Source organism: Rhinopithecus roxellana, chromosome 1 (assembly GCF_007565055.1).
Source record: "Rhinopithecus roxellana isolate Shanxi Qingling chromosome 1, ASM756505v1, whole genome shotgun sequence".
Classification (NCBI taxonomy): Eukaryota; Metazoa; Chordata; class Mammalia; order Primates; family Cercopithecidae; genus Rhinopithecus; species Rhinopithecus roxellana.
The window spans coordinates 140,311,111-140,330,667 of record NC_044549.1 but is presented as its reverse complement, the minus strand read 5'-3'; the positions used below and the strand labels follow the sequence as shown (position 1 = coordinate 140,330,667).

The 19,557-nt window shown below is 35.4% G+C and overlaps 1 protein-coding gene and 1 long non-coding RNA gene across 2 annotated transcripts in view; one reads left to right on the top strand and one right to left on the bottom strand.

Annotated features, from left to right (window-relative positions):
• Window positions 1-19,557, top strand: part of NAALADL2 (N-acetylated alpha-linked acidic dipeptidase like 2) — a 977,694-nt gene that overhangs the window by 388,667 nt on the left and 569,470 nt on the right. Inside the window, exon 3 of the mRNA XM_030931975.1 lies at window positions 703-976. Within this exon, the coding sequence (XP_030787835.1) occupies window positions 703-976 (274 nt within the window). The remainder of the gene's footprint in view (window positions 1-702; window positions 977-19,557) is intronic.
• Window positions 1,892-19,557, bottom strand: part of LOC115898165 — a 35,257-nt gene continuing 17,591 nt past the window's right edge. The window contains exons 2-3 of the long non-coding RNA XR_004057874.1: window positions 9,230-9,278; window positions 1,892-2,601 (exon numbers count right to left, since the gene is read on the bottom strand). This is a non-coding gene — a long non-coding RNA (uncharacterized LOC115898165). The remainder of the gene's footprint in view (window positions 2,602-9,229; window positions 9,279-19,557) is intronic.

The window sequence follows — 19,557 nt, the reverse complement described above, 5'->3', positions numbered from 1 at the left end:
TATATGTCAATCATATCATTTTACATGAAATCACCTTAACTACAACAAAGAAATGTCTCAACTGGAATGACACCAAGATTTTGGGACTGACTTTTAAGTGGATAATGTTGATGTTGATAGAAGGATCAGAACTAATAGAAGATCTAGTAGGGATTAATATCACTCTTCTCTGCAATGCCATAGAGCTGTATTAGCGGGTTTTTTGTTTTTTCTTTTTGTTTGTTTGTTTGTTTGTTTGTTTTTCTTTGGAAAGAGTCTCACTCTGTTGACAAAGCAGGAGTGCATTGGTGCCATCCTAGCTCACTGCAGCCTCCAACTCCCAGGCTCAAGTGATTATTCCACCTCATCTCCCACAGATGCATACCAGGACATCCAGCTAATTTATTTTTTAATGTTTTGTAGACAGAGAGTGTCGCTATGTTGCCCTGGCTAGTCCTGTGCTTAAGCGACCCTCCCTCCTTAGCATCCTAAAGTGCTGGGATCACAGGCATGAGCTACCACATTGGCCATTAGTTCTTAATTTAAGAAATTAATTCATTCTGCTTTGATTTGTGTTTATGTTTCATGTGGTAGGGTCCTGTCTCATTTATCTTTCAGTATCCCACAACATGTATTAATATTGTTCGTATATTGAGCAGTCATATCTCAAAAGAATAAAGAATTATCCTTTTAAACAAATTTTTCTTTAAAAATTTATTTCAGAAATTTGGTACAACTGTATAAAAGTGAAGATGACATGGAAATTTCAAAGAAGATTCAGACTCAGTGGACCTCTTTGGGCCTAGAAGATGTACAGTTTGTAAATTACTCTGTGCTGCTTAATCTGCCAGACCCTTCTCCCAGCACTGTGACTCTGAGCAGCAGTGGTCAATGCTTTCATCCTAATGGCCAGCCTTGCAGTGAAGAAGCCAGAAAAGATAGCAACCAAGACCTGCTCTATTCATATGCAGCCTATTCTGCCAAAGGAATTCTCAAGGTAATATGGCCATTTGTCTCTGTCATTTACAGTGAGATGGAATTAGAAAACAACAGCTTTCATCTAAATTGAACTAACTGGCAAGATGCAACATACAAAAGTAACCATTAAATCTTCTCAATGTGGAGGTGCCAGGAAAGAGAAGGACGATGTGGCCTTTCTGACCCTTTTCTTGTCATATTTTTAAAGTGAAAACATGTTAGAAAAATTTAATTCAAAGGTGTCGAATGTGTGACTGAGTCATTCACATTTTGCTCTGTCGATACAGTGCAAGTCTATTTCATTCTACGGCTTTGAAGAGGCAAAATTTAATACACTGATATACAGAAAGGGAAAGAAATGGAGAGGGTTGTGTTTTGAGATTCTGTACACACAAAAGAAATTAAGTGGAAAATTGATATGATTATTAACACATTTAAGATTTGAAACACAACGCCCCTGCTTTCATGATGAAAAACATATGCGATAAGAAGCCAGGTGTGTATTATTTCTTCATCTTTTCTGGGTCAGCAGATTTATGATGCAGTGTTTTGTTTTGTTTTGTTTTGTTTTGTTTTGTTTTGTTTTGGCATAGTGGTTAAGTGCAAGGCTTGTAGAGCCACGTGGACTAGTTTTAAATCTCAGCTCTCCAATTAACCACCGTTACTTAACTGTGGGGAGGAAACTGGGGCTGATTTCCTCATCTCTGTATTGGAGTCAATAATAATTCCAACTCATAAGATTGTTGTGAGAAAATATTAATATATATAAATCTAGGATGATAGAGCATAGCCTATAGTAAGAACAATATACAAGGTAGATATAACGTGTAATTTGGTCAATAATTTCTTTTATATGGGCAAGTTTTCTAACTCTATGTAAAAGTGTAATTTGAAAAAATACACTTAGTTTTTTTTTTTTAAATCAAACTGTATATTGCCTCATTTAATACCAATGAAATAATGTTATTTTTCTGACTGTTGTTAATAGCACAAATGTTTCAGAATCTAACTTATTATTAAATTTGATTAATATATGGGATGTTTAAATCATTTTAAATTACTTTGCATAAATACTTGAAATAATAACAGTAAATGCTCGTTCCTAATAGATTTTGGGGGAGTGGGAGTGAGAGGCAGATTTTCTGGCAGTCCAGCATCGTTTCTATTCTGTGTATATCATACTTTGACTTTGAGCCAAAGAGCTGCATATAACTACTACTACCTTGAAAAGTCTTACCATTAATTAAATTTTAATATAATAGTAAATGTCTGCAGTATTTCTACTGTAGGACTCATGTAATTTGATTTGATTAATATTATGCTCTTTCTGGTAGGTAATAATGGCAACACACCTATATATTAATAAAAATAGAGGAAGGCAACTGTCACTCTTTCAGAAGCTTCTGCCTTAAGCCAAGACTCTAAAAGTTACCCTGGTATTTTCTCTAAAACTCCTAACTCTGCCTAAGCCATATGCATTTTCAACCTCTTCTTTATCCCAATTTGCTCAGGTCATGCCTTCCCCTAAACAAAAGCATGTTTAAAACACAGAACATTCACAAAAACACCAGGAACTTGAGTGGGTCCTTGGAATCTTCCCCATCTCCTTGCTTTTCAATTTCCGCTGGTGAACATTGATTATTCCTTGAAGAAGGAGATATGCAAAACTCATGAAACTATAACTTGCATCCTTATTTCCTTAGCATGGCTGTCTGTAATAACCCACTGGGCCCAGTGGATTGAAAGTAGAATAACATTAAATAAATTCCTTAGATATGGTTTCACCACAAAAACCCTCCCTCAACGCTCCTGCACTTTCATATTATTATGCAGTTTCCACCCAGACCAAGGAAAGAGATATCCTATCATTGTGCAGCTTCCCAGAGCTCCTTATGGGAGCATGTGTATGTTGGTCTTACTGTGTGATGGGGAGATTCACTGGATCTGGAAAATTAAATTTCTCTTACTCCTTTATACTCGGGACTTACTGCATTACAAGGGAGAGATGGGAGAGGAACCCTTCAGTAACAATTTGTTTACCTTGGTTTAAAAGGGATATTGGCCGGGAGCGGTGGCTCACGCCTGTAATCCCAGCTCTTTGGGGAGGCCGTAATCCCAGCAGTTTCGGAGGCCGAGGCAGGTGGATCACCTGAGATTAGGAGTTTGAGAAGATCCTGATCAACATGGTGAAACCCTGTCTGTACTAAAAAAAGTACAAAAAATTAGCCGTCCCGGTGGCGGGCCCCTGTAATTCCAGCTACTCCTGAGGCTGAGACAGGAGAATGGCTTGAGCACGGGAGGCGGAGGTTGCAGTGAGCCGAGATCGTGCCATTGCACTGCAACCTGGGCAACAAGAGCGAAAATCCTTCTCAAAAAAAAAAAAAAAAAAAAAAAAAATGGGGGGGTGGGGTGGGGTGGTAGATATTAACAGATATTGTATACTTCTAATTTCTGATTCATACTCACCACCAGCAAACCCTCATAATAATGGAGGTGGTGGTGGAGGGAAAAAAGTCAGGGAGAAGATCACTTGGAAGAATCTGTTTGGCCCTAGAGTTCCAATATTGGGCAAATCCACTTTCCTATGATATTTGTGCAGATATTGGACAGAGAGTATTAGAGGTAATTATATGTTTGCTTTTTATATTTTGTAAAAGACTAGGCTGAATCGCAAAAATGTTCATCACCCCCTTCATTTTAACCGATGATGCTGTAGGATGGATATGTAAATATTTTTCACCCGTTATTTTCTTTATTCTTTCACACTTCTGCAATTAGATAGCCTCACCTTCAAGTGTCCTGCGTTCAAGAAGTGTGTAAGAGTAATACATTTTTGGCTATTTAGTGTCCATTGTTAGACTCCTTCACGCAACTGAATGTCATCTCATTTTTAATGTAAAATAATTTTTTAGTTTAAAATATATGTAATATTACTAATATGTAGAGAGGTCTAATATTTTAAGAAATAAGTTAAAAATGTGAATTTGCAAAATCCCATAGCTTCAACCTTCTTACTTTAAAAAACTGAGCCTATTCTCTTTCTTCTAGATATTTTTAGACTACACCAAATTCCAAGCAGTCACTGGTTGATTAGTTTATAAGGAGCCTATAATTACGATTTTATTAAAATTAAAATGTATTCAGACCTGAAGTATTTTAATATCTTTTTCAAATTTAGCAGTCATTGTTTGTGAAGGTTAAGTTAGCCTCCATAAATTTTACTTGAGTACCATTTTTATTTCCTTGACAATTTCAAATCATCAGACCTTAGAAACTAGAAATGTGAATTCTAAGGATACCGATGGTGTTCTCCACCTCAGCCCCTCCCTCTCTCATTTAGAATTATAAGTTATAAGGGAAGATTAGTTGTATTCTCAGCATTTTGGTTATATGTTCGATATCTTCAGTAGCTGTCTTTTTAGATCCCTTTAAATGAAACAGTTGTTTTTCTTATCCAAATGTATGTGGTTCTTTCCTCTTCCTTATTTTTTCTTTTTCACTTATTTTTTCTTGTCAAGATAGGACACAAAAGAAGAAACCAGTTTACTTAAAAACAATATATTTTAACTTTCAAACTAATGCATGTGTGTGTGTCTATAACAATGGCCTTTTGTGTTGTTTACTGGGTTTGTTGTATGACAATTTCTATTACAGCATTCGGGACAATTGGGAGAAGATAGGGTTCAGTAATACTTTCTTGCATGTCTCTGTCTTTCACAGTTAAGGCAATGAACACCTATTTCTAAGGATTTGACGTTGTATTGAAAGAGCCAATTTAAAAACGAAAAACTTAAGATAACCAACCAGTGGTTTTATCTGTTCACTATGAAAGAGTACTCATTTATTTTTTACAAAGTTAATTATCTTTTTGTTTTGCTAGTGGAACTGGGTTTTGTTTTGTTTTTTTTTTAATGTCCCTGTGTAACCATATCTCTGAGAGTTTTCTACATGTTTATCTTAACAGTTATAAGTTTTTAAATTTCCTTGTATTTCACATAAAAGAAAATCAACCTCTATTGCAGATTTATGAAGTTTTCCACATATCCATAGTTCTAAGTCCTTATGTAGTATCCTCCCACCATTTGTAAGTGTATTAAAACTGCCTTTTTTAAAGAAGAGTTAAAAAGAAAAAAGCTTTTATTTTTTTTATTATTTATTTATTTTATTTATTTATTTATTTTGAGACGGAGTTTCGCTCTGTCGCCCAGGCTGGAGTGCAGTGGCCGGATCTCAGCTCACTGCAAGCTCCGCCTCCCGGGTTTACGCCATTCTCCTGCCTCAGCCTCCCGAGGAGCTGGGACTACAGGCGCCCGCCACCTCGCCCGGCTAGTTTTCTGTATTTTTTAGTAGAGACGGGGTTTCACCGTGTTAGCCAGGATGGTCTCGATCTCCTGACCCCGTGATCCGCCCGTCTCGGCCTCCCAAAGTGCTGGGATTACAGGCTTGAGCCACCGCGCCCGGCCAGAAAAAAGCTTTTAAAATGCAACTGTTAAAAAGGAGAAAATAAAGTTAACTGTAGATGTAGAAATACACTCCATGTTTGAAATATTTGGCCTAAACAAAAGGGATTGTTAAAGGAAACAAAATGCAATATGGATAAAACTAACACCTTATATTTGAAGAACATAATTTGAGAAATTAATTATGCAAATTAGATAGTCACTGTTTTAAGATTGTATTAATAATGCGAATCTATTATACTAAATACATATTGATTTAAATATCTGTATCAAGAAAGCATGTGCTGTTGATACTCTTTTTTAAAACTCATATCAGTATTGTTATAATTTTCAAAAGCAACTTCTAGGTGGATATTATATATGCATATAGAATACCTGCACATATTTTATACTCCTGTTTTAGGTATATTACTGAAACTCACATATTCTAATAGCTAAATCGATGGTGATTTCTCTGTATCACTTTAAATCATTCCCTAATTCAAATCAAGCTTGAGTGGTTGCTGCTGAGGATTCAGGCATGCTCCTTTTTGATTTTGAGTCCATTGTGTTTGCATGAATTTCTATCTGGCAGAGACATTAACAAGTTCTGAAATTATTCTAGTCTGACTGCCAGCAAAGCTTGCCACAACTTTTTGCTTTTGACAAGGTTATTTGTAGAAGAGGAGTGCCCCTTTTCTTTGAAGAGCTGTCATGTCCATTCATCATAGGACCGTTTTGTATAAGCTTCCAATTTGTGCTTTCTGGTAACCGTCTAAACAGCATTTCTGATATCTGAGATCTACTTCAAAAACCTACTTAGTGCCAGCATGATGGATGGTGTACTTTACAACTTCTTTGTAATTCATCGTGCACTAGAAAGGTGACATTGTTTACGCCATCATAATGACAGGTGGATCAGTAAAAGGGTCCTAAGGAAAGTTGTCCTGTCAGATGCAAAATACATAATAAAATGGAGACATAAATAATTTAGCATGTGTAAGATTAGCTTCAGGGAATAAACAGTGATTTATATTTTTATTAAAGGGTAAATATCAACTATAATATTATCATGGAGTTAAAGACATTGGTAGTGAGTGCTGAAAATATCTAGTCAATTTTATAAATAGAACATACGACTTTTATGCAATTTCTATGCAATTATTTCTTTTGTCCTTTGTGAAACCCTGGCAGATGCAGAAAACTAAATCACATATTAATATTTGCTATACGTTGGTCAGATTGGTTCTGCCGTGTTGTTGCTGAGCAGGGGATTTTTCTCATTTACATACATTTTATGGATTTTGTATCTTTTCCTTCTGTAAAGCTTTACTTTTATATCTGAAAGATAAGCCAAATAATGCAGTTTTATAGAGAAACTTATTTTTAAAAACTCATTAACTGTACAGAAGCTCTATTATTATGAAGATATGTGTCACTACCCTATTCCACAGAGAGCAGAGTTCAACAGCCCAGACTAGCATCCCTTCTTAATAGGTGTGCAAATGTGGGGTGGTCAGGTCAATTCTCTAGGATTCAGTGTTCTCATTCATATAAGGGGAATAGTAATAGTAACTTTAATGGTTTTTGTGGGGAATAAATGAAATAAGCCATGTAAAGAGCCTGGCAGTTACTACTCTATCAATGTTAGCTATTATTATCCTGTAGAAAGTGGACACATTTAAATGGGAGAAATTAAGAAACTACCAGAACACCAGAACAATATATCAAGATTTGAAAGAACAGACTTTTATTGTATTTATCACATTATCTAAATATAATCTTCCTGTCTTCTGTTTAACATGACAAATACAAATCATTAGGGAAGAAAATGCCTATGCCAGTATGAATAAAAATAAACTGTACATAATGCCCTGATCATATGTTTAATTAAAATTGAAAGCTCAAAAAAATCACAAATGAAATGTTTTATTCCTGAATGCAGAATGATAAATCATGTTGAGTTGGACCTGAAAAGCATTGCTTGTCTTTATGTGTAAAATATCAATTTGTAGTGCCTTAACGTATGAAATCTGAACACTGTATCAAATATTTTCTCAGAAAGTCTTAAAGTGAAAAAAATATAAACACTGCATGGAATCCTTGCAGTCAGATGCCTATTTTCTCATAGCTAGAAACACTTGGTCTTTCTCTTGTATTTTGAATATTTTCAAAGAAAAGCAAAATTATCAACATTATGGCAAAAGGCAGAGCTATATGTATTTGGCTCTGAATGATTGCTGTTGTAGAGAACAATATCAGTGAGCTAGGGAAGTGGAATGGAGCTGTAGTACTTAAACTTTTGTTTTCTGGATGGTAAGATGAAGCAACTATCTCACCAACAAAGAAATGTGAGCTTCCAAGTTTTTTTGTTTTGTTTTATTTTGTTTTGTTTTGTTTTGTTTTGTTTTGAGATGGAGTTTCTCTCTGTTGCCCAGGTTGGAGTGTAATGGCGCGATCTCAGCTCACTGCAACCTCTGCCTCCCGGGTTCAAGCGATTCTCCTGGCTCAGCCTCCTGAGTAGCTGGGATTACAGGCATTTGCCACCATGCCCCACTAATTTTGTATTTTTAATAGAGATGGGATTTCTCCATGTTGGTCAGGCTGTTCTCGAACTCAAACTCCCAACCTCAGGTGATCCATCTGCCTTGACCTCACAAACTGCTGGGATTACAGGTATGAGCCACCACGCCCAACCCAGCTTTGAAGTTTTCAAATGGTGACAGTGGCTTTGCATATTATCAGTCTCCCTTATTTTTCTTTTGTAAAATCCATCTTTTGGCAACAGTGCACAAGTGTGAGATAAATGACTGTGAATGCAGCTGTTATTGTTATTTTTTTTTAATCTGCATAAAGTCCCTTGGCCCAGTATGACCTTCTATTTCTCATTTCATGAGCTCTGTTCACTAACCAACTAAGTTAACATAACAATTCCATAATTGCTTCTGTAATTTTTTTTAAAAATTCATTTTATTTTATTTTATTTTATTTTATTTTATTTTATTTTATTTTATTTTATTTTATTGAGACAGAGTTTTGCCTAGGCTGCAGTGCAGTGGTGCAACCTTGGTTCACTGTAACCTCTGCCTCCCTGCTTCAAGCAATTCTCCTGCCAGAGCCTCCCCAGTAGCTGGGACTACAGGCATGCGCCACCGTGCCCAGCTAATTTTTGTATTTTTAGTAGGGATGGGGTTTCAACATGTTCACCAGGCTGGTCTGGAACGCCTGACCTTAGGGGATCCACCCACCTCAGCCTCCCAAAGTGCTCGATTACAGGCATGAGCCACCGTACTCAGCCCATAATTGCTTCTCTCATATTTGAGAATAATAACCGTGGGGTTAGTTTCTACATATTTAAGAAGATATATATTTTCCCTGTATTTAAAATTTAGACAGGAGCATTTTCAAAAAAACTTGATCTAACACAACATATTGTACATAGTTAAATATTTGTTACAGAGAGTACATTTTCTACCCGTGAAAGAGAACAAAAGCCTATTTTACGAATTATAGCTTTAAAGCAAAGGTAGCTAAATTCAACTAAGTGGGTAAGTGCAGTGGACTATTTTCCCTACTTCATTACAACACGTGACATTTTTAGTGAGAAAGTATTTGGATGCAGATTTTTAATTTGACTAAAAGTTATTTCTAAAGATTTTTAATCCCTGTAATTACTATTTGACAGAAAAGTGCAGTGTTTTCATTTTTATTTCTGATTTGATTTAGGCACACTACTTGCAAAGTTAAGTGATAATGTAATTTTCTTATCAGATGTATGTTTTAATTTATATAAAATGCTTGTATTTAAGTATTTTGTTTCAAATAAGACTTACTTCATTTCAGCAGATGCTGCAAATTCAGTCTTTTCAGAACTAGAGAGATCTGTGGAAAAGTTGGTTCTTAGGTTTATGCAGTGTTTCAACACATTAATCCAGGAAAATGCTGTCATATTAGTTTCATAGTCTCCAGGAAGAATTTTCTTGAATGAATTTGCAACTCCTTCGATACACTTACCTTAATAAGTTGAGTATCATCTATTAAATAAAGTGCCCCGTGATTATTAATTTGTTATTCCTTATATTTTAATCTGATACTAAAAGATTAACTGCCTAATGTAGAATATAGCCAGCTGGGTCTCACTAATATAACAAGAAACATTCAACTTTCAGCAAATACATCCTGAGTATTTTTTATACATTAATCTCAGGGGACACAGTGGTAAATAAGAAAGCCTTGGACCCTGCTGCATGCAGCTGGCAATATAATAAGAGAAACTGGCATTTAAAATTGCTTGGCTTGATGCTGCTATAAAAACTAGCAAATTATTTAAATATCTAATCTCCAGTTTCCTCATCTATAAAAATATCTACCGAATATTAATGTTCTGTAGATAGACTAGGACAATTGATTCAATCTGCTTAGTAAAATGTCTAGCACAGGGGACATAAATGTTTAAGTATTTATTTTCTTTTCTTTTTTATATCATGCCATAACAGTTCTGTATGGTTTAATCCTTTCCACAACACACACACACACACACACACACACACACACACACATTCTATACTCAATTTTCTAATAGCTGGAGTTTCCTATGAACCACCTTTTGCCCTTATCTTTTTCTTGCTATTATCTACTTTTATGGAGACTTCTCCTTGGACCAAGGCCTAACTAAGCACAAGCTTTAACCCCTATCTCTAATGCATAACTGTTTTCTGTTTTCAACCACCTGCCAAAACATCTACTAGTGTTTTGTTCTACTGCTTTAGAAGGACACACACACACACACACACACACACACACACACACACACACACCGTGCACACCAGCACAAACCAGATTATTTCAGCTAGCTAGTTGACTTTTTGCATCTTTCCCAATTCTCATGATCTCCCCGCACAGTTCCTCAGGAAACGATGCCCTGTTGGTCATTTGAAATAAATTATGGTGAAAATCTTTAAACCATAGAAATTTGCAAATGCTATACATCAGGACTTTTTTTTTCACCCCAAGAACCATTTTCCTAGCATACAGCTGCCCAGCATTCAACCAGAAGCAATGGACTGGATTGCCAATTACAGCATGGTCATAATATTAGGGTGGAATGGAAAGAGCCAAGAACACTGCCATGGGGTAGAAAGTGAGAGTGTGCTCAGTGCCCACTTCTGGTCCCCTACCTCTTTCATCTAGGGCCACAGAAGCCACTCAAAATGTAGTCATAATATTTAAAGGGGCAGGGAATTTCCTTCAGGTTTCTCAAGGTCTGAAATGGGAAGATTAAGTTACCTTCTCGACAGAACTAATGGAAAATCAAGAGGGAAGTTATCTTTAAAAGTTATCTCAAGTTATTTTGAAATACAGACCTTCCTGGGATACTTCAGGCTTCTGGAACATTTTGCAAAATAGCTATTGACATTCCATCCTGCTCCTCAAGCAATTGGGACTGACTGGCTCACAATCCCTTTGCCTGAACTTTCAACACAGCAACCATGTCTCTCCCTTGCCCTCCACTCATACCATAGGAGAGATGATTGACTTTCACAATTTCATTCTAGGACCCTTATCTCTGGAGCCATCAGCTAGCATGGTTGTTGATTATTTACTTTGTGTCTTATGATAGTTTTATTCCTAGTTTGCTTCAGGAAAACACAATAAATATGTTAACCATGGGAAAACTGATAAAGTTGCAGAAGCTCCCATGATCATTTATTAGGGACTTTCATGGTAATATATATGGAGTAAAGCTAACCTCTTTTACACTAATTTATTTTATTCATTCTCATGTTGAGAAAGACTAGTCTAGATTTACTTTCTCTATACCTCTTTTTTCATTTCTAGGATTTGTCAACCAAATGGGATCAAACAGTTTTAGTCTATGAACACTAAGTCTTCTTTTTGGTAAATGCTGAGCAACCAACCAAGATACTGTCACCTTGTTGAGCTGTACGTTAGCTCAGATTTACCACCCAACTGTTGTTCTTTCGTTCTTTGATAGATTTTCTGAAATTTTATCTTTATCCAATCCCATCCCTGTAAAAATGCATAACTTTTTATTTCAACATTTTCTAGTCATGTTTTACTCCTCAGTATGTGTGATGCTTCTGTTTCATTTGGTACAGTTCCTCATTCCTTCAAGGACTATGTACTTCCTGCTGTCTAAAAAGTTATTCCCTAGGTCTGTGTATGGCTTCTCATCATTTGGATGTGAACTCCTTAGCAATGTCTTCCCTGACTTCCCCTAATTACTCATCACCCTCTATTACATTACCTCTATTTTACTGTCTTTGGGGCATGTCACCACTGAAAGCTTTCTGAACTGTTGATGTGTTTGTTTACTTTTTGTTGTTGTTGTTGACCTCTCAGCAGGAGAAAGTAATCAATAGGAAAGGGACCATTTGTAACTCATGGCCTCCCTATCTTCAGAAACTGGAATACAGTGTATCACATATTACCGGAAATAATTATCTCTTTAATACCCTCTTTCTTGGACTTCCCTAATTGTTTTCTCCTGTTTTTGCTTCCACTTCTCTACGTATTTTTTCATAATCTCTTTTTTAAAAGATATATTTTTGCTTTTAAAATAACTCTGTGTGATATAAATAGCTAAAGGAAAGATGTTACGGCCAATTATATTTTATTTTTAAATGTTGACCAAATAATACAAAAGAACAGCTATATAATCTCTAAGGTACTATTTATTAAATTCTGGAAAATGTTTAAAGTTTTGCCTTTCTTTCTGACAATCTACAATTTTTTACTCTAGCCTGAAATATTAGATTAAATTTACATTATTTTTTCTATTGACTTTGGAGACTATACATGTAAAATATGGAAATGAAATCCTGACAAAACTGTTTCTGTTACAAGAGTTTTAACTTTTTTTGTCCTTTGGATGTGTATTATATGTTAGATTGTAAAACTGAAGACATTTGGCAAATGTATTAAACAACTACTGTATGCCAAAGCAAGTAGCAACTCTGGCTTATCTTTGTTATTTGTGCTATTGAAACATAGCCACTGTGCCCCAAGCACTGCATTCAGTGTATTACTGTAGCAAATATTTTTTTCAGCAAGTGTACATATTGCATTAAAGAAGAAGTGATAGAATTGTGAAGTCACCCTTTTATCTGGTTCTTTACAACAAAGACAGCAAAATTGATTGTGTGTGTTATGCTTAATTCTGAATTCAGCAGGAATACACCAGTCTAGTCCACTAGCTAGTGTTCCTTCTAATTGATTGGAGGTCCATTTTAACTGACTAGAACTTGTGCTGTACTAGTTACTAAATATTTTAAATATCTCTCCTCTTGTGACAACCCTTGTCTAATTGGTCTTGATTAACTGGAGCACTATTTTGAGAAGGAGCTTAAAAAGATGCTGATTGCTTAATTATGTCTGCCACAGGAGTGGGGGAAGGCAGTGTTGGTTTTCATGCTTCAATACATTGTGGTCTTCATGATAATGACCATGATGGAAAGTCATTGAGTGAACTCAAAACAGAAGTACTAATATAATTCTAATAATCTTTGAATTTTGAAATCTTTATCAATATTAAGGTTCTAATGATTTTTTAGAAAGAAAGAAGTAAATGTGGATGATCATGGTGATGTTACAAGTTTTTAATAAACATAAGCACTTTAATTGAAGTAAATTCAAAGCTAGATTACATATGATAGTAGTCAATTTCTAAAGCAGAAACTTGTTTTTAGGTGAGCAATACTTGTGATAGTATTGTACTTTGTCATTATCAGAAATGCTTGGGTTTATCATTTCTGAACTTGAGTAGAAAATTACTGTTTTAGTCAAAGCAGGCTTTTCAAACATTTTGTACATTCTGAGTCTATCTTAGAGAACTAGAAAGGCTCAGAATGATTGATTTGGTTGAAAATGTCAAGTCTGAAAGACTTCAATGCATTAATCATTTCATACACATGAAAATAAGTGAATGCTGCCTCAAGGTGGAGAAGAAACATGGCACTGGAATGTTCCCCAGTGTGGAACCCCAGCCACCCACAGATGGACTGCACCGGGGACATTTTCCTGACTTAGTTAATTTTAATTACTGTTTTATTTATTGTGTTTAGCTGATTGTAGAAAATGATAATTCTGCTTTTCTTTTAGTTACTCTTCTGTTGCTTCTGCTCAGAGTGGTTTTTCCATTCCTATATAGATAGGAATGCAATTTTCCAAAATCTTGTACTCCTGAAGCAAACATCTAGCCTACTTTGTGATGTGTTTAAGGATCTTTACTATTGATAATATTAGGAGAAAGCAAGAGAAAATATATTACTATCCTGAGAGTCTCACATTTTTAATTCTATTGAAATGAATGTAAAAGTGATTGTTTTGCCTTTGCCAGAAGTCTTTGGTCTCAAGAGTTACAGGAGATGCGGAGTATGAACTTTGGGGTGTGGAATTCCCTACCTGGTAATTACATAAATAATTTTGCTTTGCTTTGACCATGTAATGTGTTAGACATTAGGTTTCTTTTGGACACAATGTTTTGTCCTTATATAAACTGTTAAAGCTATTAATCATTTAACTGGTATTTATTTACTATTGACTTCACGCTGTTTTAAGTGCTTGGGATAAATCAGTGAGGAGAAGAAAGATCGTAGCCCTAGTGAAATGTAAACATTGTATAAGGAAGAGACAATCAACATAATAAAGAAGCAAATTATGTGTGTGCACACATACACACACACACACATATATAAAAAAATACATAAATAAATGTATTTAGCTAATTATTTAGTTATAGTTAGACATTGAAGCATGCTAGCTAAAAATAAAAGTAGAGTAAAGCAAATTGATAGTGCTGTTTTGGAGTGGGGTGATTGTAGTATTGAACAGGGTGGTTATAGTTGCCATAATAGCTGAAATTTGAAAGAAGACCTGAAAATGGCAAAATAATGAGTCAAATGAATCCGGAAAAGAGGGTGTATTTCTAACAAAAAGAAACAGCTAAAGCCAAGACCCTATGGGACATATAGAACTCCAGCTAGTTACTGTAGTTGTGCCAGGGAGAAAGTGGAGAGTAATACGCAGGACCAGCTACATAATTTGTAGACTCAACATAGGATAAAAATGCAGAATGCTTTGTTCAGAAATTATCAAGAATTTCAAGATAATGACAGCAGAGCATTAAACCAAGCAGGGAGCCTTTTAAAGCACAACCCCTGTGCAACTGCACAGGTCACAAACCTCTAAAGCCAGCCCTGGTAGAAGAGATGAAGTCATAGAGCAGTATGAAGAGAGGATTATGTAGGGCATAATAGGCCATGCAAGAATTTTGACTTTCATTATCATCCATATTGGGTCCCAATGACCTAATTCCCTGTTGTATCTCAAAACTTTCATTTCACTAATGAGGACACTGAGATCCAGAAAAGTTCATTTACTAACCCAAGGTTAGACTGCTAAGTTTTTATTGAGTCAGCTCTGCACCATCTGCTTAATCCTCAAAAGGGCCCCTGCCTTTCCGTTTACCTTCTACTGCCATCTCTAGTATACCTGCTTTCTCTTTGGCAAAGAATCGATAATGATGTGATGACAAATTATATGGAGACGAGTCCGGATTATAGAGTCAGGCTGTCTATCCTTGAATTACTGTTGTACTATTTAGTAGCTCTGTGACTGTGAAAATGTTACTTACCATCTCCTTGCCTTGATTTCTTCATTTGTAAAAAGGGGGGATGATTCCAGTAACTTATCTCTTCTCTTTGAACTGTTGTCATGATTAGAGATGATAATGAATACATAATACCTATAACAGTGCTGGGTATATAGAATGTACTCAATAAAAATATTTGGTTTTGGTGGTGGTGGTTCTGGATCTCTCAATCACTGAAAAAGCTTATGTATTGATTTATTATTTTCTGTCTTGCACCATCTTCTAGGGAGTCCCTAGCTAATTTCAACACATCTTGTCTCACTCTAAGTTCCAAATACAAATCTCTCTCTCTCTCTCTCTCTCTCTCTCTCTCTCTCTCTCTCTCTCTCTCTCTCTCTCTCTCTCTCTCTCCATTAAGTGATTTATGGTTCTTCTTTTTCGGCATTAACTTCTCTGTTTGGATATATACACATATTCGTTCATTCATTCATTCACTTATTTTATTTAGTTCCTACTGTGTGCCAATAACTGTTCTTGGCACTCAGAACAGAAAGATTGCTGTGGCCACTGTGTGAATATATGAAGGTGTCCCTATGTGTCTTTATCTGCATATCCCACATCTGTACATAAATATGTATTCAAATATATATCCATACAGTATTATTGTATGATATTTTTCTAATCAACTGCAATCATAGTTCACTGGAAGCCTAGTTGTTTTGTTATTACCAAACAGTATAGATATCTCATTTTCAATGAATAATATAGCTATCTGACATAAGGTGTGTAGAGCCATTGTATCAAACAGATTTATATAGTTCTATCCGAATTACCTTGTGATATCACTAATTTTGGTCTAGATTCAATGTTTGTTCTATCTAGTGTGATTATTGACATTTAGAGAGTACAACTGAATAGGAATCAGTTAATTATTTATTGAGTTTGGAAATAGCTATTCCTGTTTATTTTTTGTGTGCCTATATGAGCAAGTTAAGCTTGATCAGTTTGTAAAATTTTCATTTGTTTATTATTTTTCTTTATTGATAAGGTAGACATTTTTTGTTTCTTGGCATTATACTCTATTTTCTCCCAAATTTTATTTATTATCTGAAAAAAGTATTTTTTTGTAAATTAAAATTCTAATTGAAGATTAAATCTTTCATTTGTGAAACGTTTGATATTTAAAATAATAGAAGATTATCTATATTAGAGAAATTAATGTGAAATAGAAATGCATGATTTTATTCCCTTTGCCATGTTAAACAATTTGACACAAAATATCTTTGAATCATTTTACCCTACCTGTTTTTTAAAAAAGATATAAACTTAATATTTACATTTTATTCTCTATCACTGATGATAGATATTTTTATTTTTCATTTAAATTACTTTATTGATCATAATATTTCTCTCTCACATAGGTCACATATATCTTAATGTATATAGAATACTCTCTGGAAACAAAAATCATTGTGTTGGAAGTCATTTTTTATTAGCTTCTAAGTAGCTTTGTTCCTCCCAGTATAAAAGTCTTATTTTGAGCTGAGTGAGAACTTTAGGGTACCTAAGTAATATGTATTCTATGGACTGACTTGTGTCTTCTTTCCCAAAATTCATCCATTGATCCCAGACCCTCCAGTGTGACTATATTTGAGGATAGCCCCTGCAAGAAGGTATTTAAGGTTAAATGAGGTCACAAGGGTTGAGTCCTGATCTGATAAGATTAGTATTATTGCGGGGAGCGGTGGCTCACGCCTGTAATCCCAGCACTTTGGGAGGCCAAGGGGGGCAGATCATCTGAGGTCGGAAGTTTGAGACCAGCCTGACCAACATGGACAAATCCATCTCTACTAAAAATACAAAATTAACCCGGTGTGGTGGCGCATGCCTGTAATCCCAGCTACTCTGGAAGACTGAGGCAGGAGAATCGCTGGAACCCGGGAGGCCGAGGTTGCGGTGAGTCGAGATCACGCCACTGCACTTCCGCCCGGGCAACAAGAGCAAAACTCAGTCTAAAAAAAAAAAAAAAAAAAAAAAAAAAAAAAAAAAAAATGTTAGTATTCTTATGAGAATAGATACCAGAGAGTTTGCTCTCTCTCCTTCGCTCACTTTTTCTGTGTGTGCGTGTGTGTGTGTGTGTGTGTGCGTGTGTGTGTGTGGTGTGTTTGCCATGTGGGGACATTGTGAGAAGCTGATTGTTCACAAGCCAGTAAGAGAGCCATTGCTGGAAACCTAATTGGCTAGCACCTTGATCTTGAATTCGTAGCCTCCATAACTCAGAAAATAAATTTGTGTTGTTTAAGCCATACAGTCTACGGTATTTTGTTATGACAGCCAATTCTCAGAGATTTGGGTTTGATAGTTCTTAAATGGGACATGGAATCTGAAATTTTAACAATAGTCATTACTCAACTAGTTGATTTGCTGTGTTTAACTCAGTGGTGCCCTCAACAGTGTCTTTCTCTAGTGGCCACCAAATGCCCATTGTCCTTTCCAATGAAAAGACCTTCTGGAAGGTGACTCGAAACAATCTTGTGCCATCCTTGAATTCTAGTCATATAAGTTGGAAAGCTTCTTTCACCTCTCTGAGCATCATTTTCCTTATCTATAAAACGGTGACAATGCAAGATTGCTATCTGAAGAAAATAGGATATTATATGCAGTGTTCCTAGCACATAATAGGAGCTCACTAAATGTTTTCTTTTTCTTAGTTACAACATCTTTTTTACAAGTCTGAAGCTTGATCTGTGTAATAGTGTAATAGTACATTTCTTCATTAAAACATAGGATCCCTGTTAGCATGCCATTGATAAACAACACCTCTGTCTAAATGATGTATTTAACACTTTATGGCACCCATAAAAAGAAGAGGGCAACCTATCTGATTTGGTTTCCAGAGGAGCCAGATGAGGGAAATGAGATTTCTATGGTTTTTATTTTAAAATGTTTGTGATCTATGGCACTCAAAAACCACAGAAGCAGTGATATATAGAATGCAACTTTTAAAAATTAACGTTTTAAAGTGTGGAAATCTTTGTGACAGCTCTGTGTATGTGGCCCACCACTCTTTGTTGTCATCCCAAAACTTTGATTCCTTTTTTAACATAGAATAAGATATTTTATTTCCTTTTCAATTTTTGCTGTGGTGTTTAGTTCCTTGTTCTTGGTTAAAAAAATGAGTATAGAATCAGAATTAAAAATTAACATGTAGACTTTTAAATATTACTCTTTGGTAAAAAATAAAATTGTAAAACAAGAACTAAGTTGCACATCTCAATTATTCTCTCTTATGTGCCAAGGAAGTCCTCATTAGAAAAACTGTGGTACACGCAGAATGGATAACTTAAGTAACTAGATTTCTGCTCATTTGACATTTCCCACAGAGACCAGTAAAATGTGTCTTAATCATTGGTGTTTGGTCATAAGTTAACATAGTACCCCCAATTACTTGAGTGAGCAGTTTTCTAGTGTGAAGGAATAAATGAAGAAAGAAGAGGTTCATTGTAGCATCAAGAATATGGGGAGAAAATGACTTGGCATTTTATCATATCATTGTATATTGATTTGTGCCTCAGAAAAATTCAATGTGTCTTCTTACAGCTGTGATGTTCAGTTTGCTTGAAAGTAAATAGAAAAGACTTTCAAAAAGGATCTAGTTTTAAGGCTTGCTTTGAAGGCAATGGATACATTTTTATTATTGCTGCAAATCCATCAAAACATTGAGACCTCTGTAATTATTGATTTTTAATGCATAAGCCAGTATAAATTGATATAATGTTTGTCTGTATTGAGAAATATTTTTTTGTGGGAAAAGCTAAAATCCTCTTACATGCTAAAACACTTTGATTTATTAACATGTACTATTTAGAGAAGATGCGTTGAAGAGCTATTTAATTAAAATTGTTGACTCAGCCTATTGATATGTTCCAATAATGTTAATGTCTTTTGAAGAATTGGTATTTTCATAACTGTCATACCTTTCTGTTATACAGGCATATCTGGATTTATTCTGCTTCACTTTAGGGTGCTTCACAGATACTGTGTTTTCAACAACTTGAAGGTCATAGCAGCCCTGCATTTAGCAATTCTACTGGTGCCATTTTTTCAGCACCTGTGCTCAGCTCACATCTCTATGTCACTTTTTGATAATTCCTGCAATATTCCAATCTTTTTCATTACGGTTATATATGCTAGGGTTTTCTGTGATCAGTGATCTGTGATGTTACCATTGTCCATTGTTATTATTTTGAGACACCAAGAAATGTACCCATATAAGCAAACTGATTCAATCAATATTATTTATGTGTGTTCTGACTGCTGTACCCACCAGCCATTTGCCATCTCCCTCCCTCTCCTGGGCCTCCCTATTCCCTGAAACAAAACAATATTGAAATGCAACCAATTAAGAGTCCTACAGTGACCTCTAAGTGAAAGGAAGAGTTATATGTCTCTCACTTTCAGTAAAAAGAAATGATTAAGCTTAATAAGCAAGGCAGGTCAAAAGCCAAGATAGGTCGCAAGCTGGGTCCCTTGTGTAAAACAGCTAAG